This window comes from Oncorhynchus masou, chromosome 5, assembly GCF_036934945.1.
Source record: "Oncorhynchus masou masou isolate Uvic2021 chromosome 5, UVic_Omas_1.1, whole genome shotgun sequence".
NCBI lineage: Eukaryota > Metazoa > Chordata > Actinopteri > Salmoniformes > Salmonidae > Oncorhynchus > Oncorhynchus masou.
Window position 1 is genome coordinate 90873027 of NC_088216.1, and position 10613 is coordinate 90883639.

Consider the following 10613-nt stretch of genomic DNA (forward strand, 5'->3'; position numbering starts at 1 on the left):
TTACAGGAAGCATAGAATAGTGCTCATAAAAACAGGTCTACCACTTCTTAGACTTGCTTTCAATTAGAAAGAGATCTACATAAACCATTCCTATGTTAGTTTGGTCAGGTCGCCCCCCCCGCTGCCCCCCCAAAAAAGTTACATGTGTTTCAAATGTCAACCTATATAATGCACTACTTTTGACCAGAGACCTATGGGGGCAGAAGTAGGGCACTATATAGGGAACCCTTTGGGACACATTACAAGAACGTCACTCACCATCCATGGAGTGGACCGTCTCGAAGGCCACGATCTTTGGAGAGGAGGGGTCCGATTTCAGCAGCAGCTCTCTCAAGTGGTCGGGGTCATTGTGACGGAAGATGAACTTCTTGGCGCCACTGTTCCGGATGCCCTGGATCATGGAGGCGTGATTCCCTGCATCAGAGTAGATCTCACAGCCTGGAGAGAGAGGAGAATAAACAGGCTGTTCGGTACCATGAACCAGATTAACTCGCAAATGTACAAACTCTGCACACCTGGGCGACACAAAAAAAAACTTTAACTCGCCCATTGTTATCTGGAAGTACAGTTTATGGTGCAAGAGCAGGTAAGTAACGGGGCATGGTTACCTGGCATCATCTTGGCCAGGGTGAACAAGGTGGAGTCATTGGCTACGAAGCAGGAAGTGAAGAGAAGCGCAGCGTCCTTCCTGTGGAGGTCTGCTAGTTCCTGTTCCAGCTCCACGTGGAACTTACTGGTCCCAGAGATGTTCCTGGTTCCTCCAGCCCCACTGCCATGCTTATGCAACGTCTCCCTGGAAACAACAGCAGGTAAAGTCAACATGATGACCCCAGAACCATGATGACCCCGGAACCATGATGACCCCGGAACCATGATGACCCCGGAACCATGATGACCCCGGAACCATGATGACCCCGGAACCATGATGACCCCGGAACCATGATGACCCCGGAACCATGATGACCCCGGAACCATGATGACCCCGGAACCATGATGACCCCGGAACCATGATGACCTCAGAACCATGATGACCCCAAAGTCTGGCAACACCTCCACCGGGTAAACAAGCCAATTAACAAGCTCACACCTTCACGGAGTCATTAACAGACTGCCCTTTGTGGGTATCTACATAGAACCCAAGAGATATTTGATTGGTCCTCAGGGGGAACAGTGAAACACAGTCTGTTCCCTCAGGGATCAATTAAGCTTCTGGTTGTTTCCATCGTTGTGTTCAGTAGGTTGTATGAAAAAAAAAATGAAATGTTCTGAAACTGAATGAAATGAGGGAGGTAGCCAACTACTAATCTGGGGGAAAGAAAAATGCAATTTGTGTGTTTCAAATGGTTTTCCTACTGTGTGTTCTACTAAACAAAACCCATCAAAACCACCGGTCTGTCCACCTCATTTATCGATCCATCCAACGAGTGTCCGGCTACTTACGTGATGGAGTTGACGACCCGCGGGTGTCTGCTCATGCCCAGGTAGTCATTGGAGCACCACACAGACACGTCTCTCCTGTCGCTAAGGGAATCGGTGTAGTCGTCACCCATGGGGAAGTCCGTGGCTCGCCGGTTAACCGTCTTAAAGACGCGGTACGTGTGATCACTCTTCTTCTCCTCAATCTTCCTCTCGAAGAACTCATCGTAGCGGAAGTTAGAGACTGCAGGGAGAGGAAGGAAACATGATTACAAGGTAGAAGAGTTTCCTGTTTCAGTACAAATGGAACATTTCGAAACAACTTAAGTATCCCGTCAACTTTATATCTGCGAGGCCGACGACAAAGGCTCTGGTGTTATTTCCGCCAACCAACCTGGGGTCATCATGGGGTCATTTAAAAGTCCTGCCAACCCCTCAGTATAATGCCTTTTAACTTCCCAGCTTTGGCTCTAATTAAATGAACATATTGTCATTATGAATGACACTGCAAATCTACCATTCCATTGTTTTACTTGCTGTATTGTATTTACTTTGCCACCATGGCCTTTTTTTGCCTTTACCTCCCTTATCTCACCTCATTTGCTCACATCGTATATAGACTTGTTTATACTGTCTTATTGACTGTATGTTTGTTTTACTCCATGTGTAACTCTGTGTTGTTGTATATGTGTCGAACTGCTTTGCTTTATCTTGGCCAGGTCGCAATTGTAAATGAGAACTTGTTCTCAACTTGCCTACCTGGTTAAATAAAGGCGTTCTCAACTTGCCTACCTGGTTAAATAAAGGCGTTCTCAACTTGCCTACCTGGTTAAATAAAGGCGTTCTCAACTTGCCTACCTGGTTGAATAAAGGCGTTCTCAACTTGCCTACCTGGTTGAATAAAGGCGTTCTCAACTTGCCTACCTGGTTGAATAAAGGCATTCTCAACTTGCCTACCTGGTTGAATAAAGGCATTCTCAACTTGCCTACCTGGTTAAATAAAGGCGTTCTCAACTTGCCTACCTGGTTAAATAAAGGCGTTCTCAACTTGACTACCTGGTTGAATAAAGGTGTTCTCAACTTGACTACCTGGTTGAATAAAGGTGTTATAAAATAAAAATGAAAAAGTATAAACACAAAAACAGCAGCCCGTATTAACATGTCATCAGCCTGGTCAAATCAAAACATATCATGCTCTTTTTTTTTTACACCAAAAAGGCCATCTTTAAAATGTATTTAGGATTTATGTCAATCTAGCAAGCCAGGCAACTAAAAGCAACTTTTCAGAGACAAAGATGTGGTTTGTTAGCTAACAGGCTCATAATAACTAGAACAAATCTAAACATTTTGTTCAACCATTGCAAACTTTAAATTTTTTTTACCATAAATGGAAAACATTTAAAAAAAGGTCATGATTACATCTATGGTGAGCTGCTGACTTTGTGAACGTGAAGAAATTAAACGCAATGTCACGTCGCCATGACATCAATCGCAACACGTTTAAAGTGTAACGCCACTTGGGACGAGCGAGGCGATATTTAAAAAAAAAAAGGACTGACAAGAATGGCTAACAGTTGTTTGAAAAGGAACCACAAACATTAAGACAATGAGACAATTTAGACAAACATTAACTAATTATTTTCTTCAAGACACACAATACAAATCCTATGAAAAACAGCCTTATATGCTTCAGGCTGCACAATTAAACTTCCCTACGGGGACAATAAAAGTTTGAACGGTCTGATCTTGGTGACTCACAGCTGGGCATGTTCTCCTGCAGCAGTTGGGACATCCTGGTTGGACGTTGCTTCAGCAACTTCTTCATCAGATTGGAGGTGTTGACCGCACCAGAAGAGCTGGCCAGGACCTGGGTCACATCTGGAGAAACACCGTGATTAGCGATGACTGAATAAAGACAAAGTTTATTTGATTATTTCTATGGGCTGGATCTGACAGACAGGGTACAGCTATGGTCTAGCCGTGACCTACATGACCAAAAGTATGTGGACACCGCCCAAAAGTATAAGCTCGTCAGTCATCTCATTCTAAAATCATGAGCATTAATATGGAGTTGCCCCCCCCCCCTTTACAGCCATTACAGCCTCCAGCTTTCTTCTAGGATGTTGGAACATTGCTTCCATTCAGGTACAAAGTACCTGTAGACTATTAGTGAGTTCAGGCACTGTTGGCCAAGTCAGCCTGGCTCACAGCTGTTCAAATTCATCCTAAAAGTGTTCGATGGGGTTGAGGTCAGGTGCTCTGTGCAGGCCAGTCAAGTTCTTCCACACCGATCTCGGCAAACCATTTCTGTATGGACCTCGCTTTGCGCACGGGGGCATTGTCATGCCGAAACAGGAAAGGGCCTTCCAACTGTTGACACAATATTGGAAGCACAGAATAGTCTAGAATGACATGCTGTAGCTTTAGGATTTCCCTTCACTGGAACTAAGGGGCCCGAACCATGAAAAACAGTCCCAAACCATTATTCCTCCTCCACCAAAATGTACAGTCGGACAGGTAGCGTTTGGCAGGTATCCGCCAAACCCAGATTCGTCTGTCAGGACTGCCGGACTGGTGAAGTGGGATTCATCACTCCAGAGAGCATGTTTCCACTGCTCCAGAGTCCAATGGCGGCGAGCTTTACACCACTCCACCCAACGCTTGGCATTGCTCATGGTGAGCTTAGGCTTGTGTGCGTCTGCTCGGCCATGGAAACCCATTTCTCCCGACGAACAGTTCTGTGCCGACTTTGCTTCCAGAGACAGTTTGGAACTCAGTGAGTGTCGCAACCGAGGACAAGCGATGTTTACTCGCTACAGCAGTCGGTGGTCCTGTTCTGTGAGCTCGTGTGGCCTACCACTTTGTGGCGGAGCAGTTTTTCTCCTAGACATTTCCACAACTTGTTGGAAAGGTGGCATCCTAGGACAGTACCGTGTTGAAAGTCCTCGAGCTCTTCAGTAAGGCCATTCTACTGACAATGTTATGTTATGGAGATTGCATGGCTGTGTGCTAGATGTTATACATCTGTCACCAACGGGTGTGGCTGAAATAGCCGAATCCACTCATTTGAAGGGATGTCCACATAATGTCAGCGTAATAGGCAGAATATATAAAAAAGATATGTATATATTTATTTTGTATGGCTTTAAATGTGTCAAATATAAATTATTAGAACTGTGCCATGGACTGAACAGTAATGTCAGCGTAACTATTAGGTCAGAATAACCTGTACCTCTTATACTATTAGATATGAGGAAGGACATTCAAAAATGTCCTGTACCTCTTATACTATTAGTCACCTCTTATACTATTAGGAATGATGTCAACATTAGTATGATGTATTTATTTTGTATGGCTGTAAATGACCTACATCTCCATTGGTCAAATAATATCAGCCTCCAGGTTATTAGGATATGATGTCATGTACCTCTTATACTATTAGGATATGATGTCATGTACCTCTTATACTATTAGGATATGATGTCATGTACCTCTTATACTATTAGGATATGATGTCATGTACCTCTTATACTATTAGGATATGATGTCATGTACCTCTTATACTATTAGGATATGATGTCATGTACCTCTTATACTATTAGGATATGATGTCATGTACCTCTTATACTATTAGGATATGATGTCATGTACCTCTTATACTATTAGGATATGATGTCATGTACCTCTTATACTATTAGGATATGATGTCATGTACCTCTGATTAATAAAGTAGACTTTTAATTCAGAGCCTTAACCTGTATTAAACCAATGATCCAATATGAATATGACTCCAGGTGGTTTAACCTCTTGTTTACCTCTCTGGACGGTGCGGACCTCCTGCACGTCCTCCTGCAGCTGGAGGCTGGCCTGGCGCACCACACCGCTGTTCTGGCCCATCTCGGCCGCCAGGAAGGGGCACTTGGAGGCCCCCGAGACCTGGCCAGAGAGGGGCATGGGGTGGCTCTGAGGCAACTTGGTGGTAGTGCCCCCATTGGCTCCTAAAAAAGAAGAAGACACTAGGGTAAGGTGATGAAGAGCAACACACAGCGGATTTAAATAATTACAGCTTTTGACGAGTTGGTTATTGGAATCAAGAGTTTCTTGCCATGAGATATAACTGTACTCGTATAGACTGTTGTAACGCTGCAGAAGACAAAAACCCATGTCTCTCCGCAAGAGTTTTCCCTGATTGTGTGATCTGACCACCATGAAAACTCCTGCCTCTACATAACCCAGCAAGGGTCAGTGTAAGATTGATATCCACACCCCTCACCTGGTGTCTGGGCTGAAGTCACGGTGTCCTCAGCCTTCTGGAAGCTAGCTGAGGAGGAGCAGAGAGAGCGGGCCACAGGCTTGGAGGCCAGGTTCATCATCACAGGACATCTCTGGGCATAGACCACCAGGGATTTCCGGGCCTGCTGGAGGAAGGTCTGGGGCACGCGGGACAGGAACGGGCAGCGGCGAATTAAAGTCTCCATCCTTACAGTGATTGTCAAAGCCTTGAGGGGAAACAAAAAGGTGACGATTAGGATTGACGACATTTCTTTTAGAGCCCAACCGATATAGCCATTCACCCGTGTATCAGCAGATATTGTCCTTTTAACGCATTGTATCGGCCGATAACGGATACTCCATAAATAGGATGAAAAGGGGAATGTCATGGTGATCTGAACACTAGTGGCCAGTCTCATAATGTCCTTGTCACAAGGTATGAAGTCAATAATTGAAGCTTACTGGACAGTTACTCTTCTGGATTGCAATTTATGAGAATTCAGGGTGGAAACGTGACTCATTTTCCCGCTGTAAAACAGTCTATCAGCAGATATATCGGTGTCAGAACCAAATTAACATACCGTTGGGGCTTCTCCTTTGAATCAGACTTTACAAGTAAAAAATGTAAATAAATTAGAAATTGCGCTACTAATGCACATGGCACAAACACGTCAACTCTCATAGAAAGTAATGTTTTTGCTTGGTTAGCTTTTGGCAAATTTGAAATAAAACATTTTCCTTCTAAAGAAGTTCCAGCTAGGCAGGCTAACATTAGCTCATTTATTTTCTAGCTATTTTAACATATTTAATGGAAGTAGACATGCAATCACAAGTGACAAATAAACCCACAACCTACCGGTGGTTGAAAACAATCATTGCGGGACAAACGCGTAACGATGTCCAGACAAGGGCGGTCCATTTACAATTCCTCCCTTCCTCGCCCTGCAAGTGTGTACTCATCAAATGTCATCAGAAGTGGCCACCTAATTTGCGGGTGTGGCTTTTATGTGTTTGGAATGCAGCCCACGTTTTCCTAGACAGCCTCCCTTTCTTGGAAACACTGTTGGTACAGTTGGAAGGGAGAAGGAAACCTCGAAAAAGCAGTCTCGTCTAGGACCGTGTTGTTCCAGTAGGGACGGTAAACATTCAGGTAGCTCACAGACACTAATGAAGCTCTGTAAACAGCCTCCAGCTAAATTGTGATTGAGATATTTTAACCAGTTAATTACAGCTTTGCTCGTTTTTCAAATTGGGAGTGTGCAACATATACCAGCATCCAAAATGGACATGTTGAATTATTTCACCGTATGACATTTTAGCGATAATTTCCCCTAATGTAATCGGGACAGTTTGCATTACTACCTTAGGACAAGCTCTCATTTTCACCTCATACAAGCGAGTGAAATTACACAATTTGTACCGCCAGATTGTCAATATCAAAGTCAGCTTAACATCTGTGATTTGGTACTGTTGATTTTATTATACACGCCTGTCCGTCACAGGAAAGACCTGTCAATTTCAGACGCAAACGGCTAAGGACATGTATGGCGCCCTCTTTAAAAAACGACCCACTGCCCACAAACGAATACACGTATTTGAGTCAAGTCAGCACTCAAATGAGATCCAATCCCTGTCTATGTAGAACGACCCTTGGAGATGAGGCTATCCAGTCAAATAAAATAGTGTTGTTTCACTGTTCGTGTCGGCCGTCTACCGTAAACACTGTCCAACGGGTAGCCTGAAGGTTCAGAGCGTTGAGCCAGTCAGTACTAGTGACAAAAGTTTTAATTCCTGAACCGTGTGGGGGGGGGGATATTGGGCAAGGCTCTCACCCAGTGACACATACAGGAACAATTAGGGTTAACAATCTGCTAAATGACTCACTACTGAGTTGATAAGTGGCTACTACAGGTTCTCATGAAGTATACCCAAGTTTGTTGTGGTTAGTCTTTTAGTTGAGCGCAAAAGGCTCATGTAGCTGAATTGTCCCAGTTTCAGTGATTTCCATACACTATCGATGTGATTAATTGAACACAAATTTGTTAACATCCTAAATTACCTATTTCAATTGACCGATTTCCTTATAAGAACTAAAACTCTAAAATTGTTGCACACACACCATGACCTAAAGCATGTGGACACATGCTTGTCAAACATCTCATTCAAAAACTATACACATTAATATGGAGTTGGTCTACCCTTTGCTACTATAACAGCCTCCACTCTTCTGGGAAGGCTTTCCACTAGATGTAGGAACATTGCTGCTATAACAGCCTCCACTCTTCTGGGAAGGCTTTCCACTAGATGTAGGAACATTGCTGCTATAACAGCCTCCACTCTTCTGGGAAGGCTTTCCACGAGATGTTGGAACATTGCTGCTATAACAGCCTCCACTCTTCTGGGAAGGCTTTCCACGAGATGTTGGAACATTGCTGCTATAACAGCCTCCACTCTTCTGGGAAGGCTTTCCACGAGATGTAGGAACATTTGCAGCTGAATGGAACTAGAGCATTAGTGAGGTCAGGCACAGATGTTGGGCAATTAGGCCTGGCTTGCAGTCATTCAAATAAGTGTTGCAACCAAGGACATACTTTCTTACACACTTCAGCACTCCCATTGTGTGAGCTTGCGTGGCCTTCATGATTGTGCCATTATTGATGCTTGACAATGCCACTTCACAATAACAGCACTTACAGTTGACCCGGGGCAGCTCTAGCCGGGCAGAAATTTGACAAACTGACTTGTTGGACAGGTATATAATTTGTTTGAAACTAGTTGATACAACCCTTGTTTTTAAAGTACTAATTTAGCTAAATAAAAGTAATATGAACAAGTGTGACACATGTAATTGAAAATAATCCATTTACACCAAAAAATATTGTATTTTCAGCTGGTGTACAAAACCTAATGAAAGAGACCAACGAAACAGAAAGAATAGAAATAGCATACGGAACACATTACCGCTTCTTAAATTCAATGAGAATGTTCTAATGTTCTATGTGAATTGCGTCTGGTCACCCAAGAAGTTACATATTGCAGATTTTATTCATTATTTTTTAATCTAAACTATCGACTGAGCAAAAAACGTGTTGATTTATTTTGATTTTAACGAGTGAAAAAGTGAAATTGAGTTTGTCCTGCCTTCTTCCAGTCCATATCATTTTTTTAAATCATGGCAAAAAAAATATTTGACATTTAAAAAGTATTTCGATTACAGTTAAATTACATTGCGGTGTAATCTGACATGCCAAATTAAGTCAAGTGAGCCTAAAATACCAGAAGTTAGTTGTGAATCAAGTCAAGAGAAACATTTCATAGCTACCGGGTTAAGTAGCTACACTTACATTTTAGATGTCATAACTCGCATGCTGACCACACCGTTTTATTTTGCCTTACAACATACATGTTAATTAATCACTGCACCACACTTCAAAGAGCGTCTGCGTAGCGAGCTAAATTACCATACTTGTTTAATGGTTTTCGACCTGTCCCCCCAAATGAAGAGTTGGGTCAGAGTTGGTTTTGATACACCTGAAGGAAGGGTTATGGTCGTCCGAAGAATCCCGGATAACACGGACAACCTAATCATCGGCCCCGGTTAGCTCTTACATGACCGCTGGAACTGAATTCTGCAGCTGCTCTATATACATTCATTCGCTACATACTTCCTTGCGGATAAGAAACGTACATCCGTGACCGTGATGTAACGTTAACATTTGACCGGAGCAAAGATTCCGGGTAGCCATGCAAGGTTAACCCCACTAACTAGCATACCGGGCACGCTAACTACCGAAACCGGATAAATTAAAGACGAATGGCTTGTTCTCGTTTGCTTACCTCGCTCGGTGTGTTTCGGTTCACCCTCTCACGAATGAATAAAGAAATAAATTAAAATATAACTTGGCAAGCAAGCTCTTAACGCTGTTTCAGTGTAAATATATTACGCTACTGCTTCGTTATCCTACACTGAGGACGAACGACAGGACCGGGATACGCAACCGGCTTATAAAATCTACTGCGACTATTAAGTATCGCGAGAAGATTAGTTAGTACGTCATAGCACCCATCCCAGATAGTCCTGGCTACCGTCACTAGTTACCACAGCCACAAAGTCATAATCTTCAATTTCGCTTCTTACAATGTTTTCAAATGTAACCTTCATTTAACTAGGCAAGTCAGTTAAGAACAAATTATTATTTACAATGACGGCCAACCGGGGAACAGTAGGTTAACTAACTGCCTTTTTCAAATGTTTACCTTGTCAGCACAGGGGTTTGATCCGACAACCTTTTGGTTACTGGCCCAATGCTCTAACCTGCCCCAACGCTACCTGCCATCCCAAATGTGATTGTAACCCTACCCTTAAACCACATTGCCAACCTTAAATTATGACCAAAATTTAAAATAAAGCCAATGTAGATTTTGTGGCTGTGGTGACTAGTGGAAACCGCAGGCCACCCTTGCCCTCAGATAATGTTCCATTATTTCAAAATGAACATGTATGACTCACTCATATCCTCTTGTCATCATTTTCTATAAACAATTAGCCTACATGTAGCTAAACATTAATTTATGAAGTCTGCATTTCATTTAGAGTTTGTAATTATTTTTTTTTGTAATTGTTGTCTTGGGAAATACAATAACTTTATTGAAAGAGAATGGTCATATGTTGTATTTTGGTAATACCGTTTAAATAGAATTGAATACACACAATTTTGACCTTCCATTGTTGGTAAGATTCAGAGACTGTCAAAGGTGTTACTGAAGATGTGGACGTGCTGAAACAAAAAGCTTGACTCTGATTTGTTGTGTGAGTGCTCCCTTTAGTGTCAGAGCTGCAATATAGCAACACTGCGTTGTGTCCTTATTTCAACTTGATCAAATCGATTAGGCGAATGACATTCTGGATTAAGTGAAGCGTCTTT

At 42.8% G+C, this 10613-nt stretch overlaps 1 protein-coding gene across 1 annotated transcript; it reads right to left on the reverse strand.

Moving 5' to 3' along the window:
• Positions 1–235: 235 nt before the first annotated feature.
• LOC135540435 (5-aminolevulinate synthase, non-specific, mitochondrial-like) lies at positions 236–9681 on the reverse strand. The gene is made up of 7 exons (XM_064967061.1): positions 9526–9681; positions 5690–5915; positions 5232–5414; positions 3175–3294; positions 1441–1660; positions 609–793; positions 236–438 (listed from the first exon to the last, which is right to left on the reverse strand). Exons 2-7 carry the CDS (start codon positions 5892–5894, stop codon positions 251–253), a joined length of 1101 nt encoding a protein of 366 aa, XP_064823133.1. The 5' UTR covers positions 5895–5915; positions 9526–9681; the 3' UTR covers positions 236–250.
• Positions 9682–10613: the final 932 nt, after the last annotated feature.

Excerpts from the sequence above, each read along its gene's own strand:
- LOC135540435 (XM_064967061.1), bottom strand. The coding sequence starts at position 5,894 with ATGGAGACTTTAATTCGCCGCTGCCCGTTCCTGTCCCGCGTGCCCCAG. Across the intron at positions 3,295-5,231 it reads GGTCCGCACCGTCCAGAGAG|ATGTGACCCAGGTCCTGGCC; the intron begins GTAAACAAGAGG and ends GTGTTTCTCCAG. Across the intron at positions 439-608 it reads CCTGGCCAAGATGATGCCAG|GCTGTGAGATCTACTCTGAT; the intron begins GTAACCATGCCC and ends CTCTCTCTCCAG.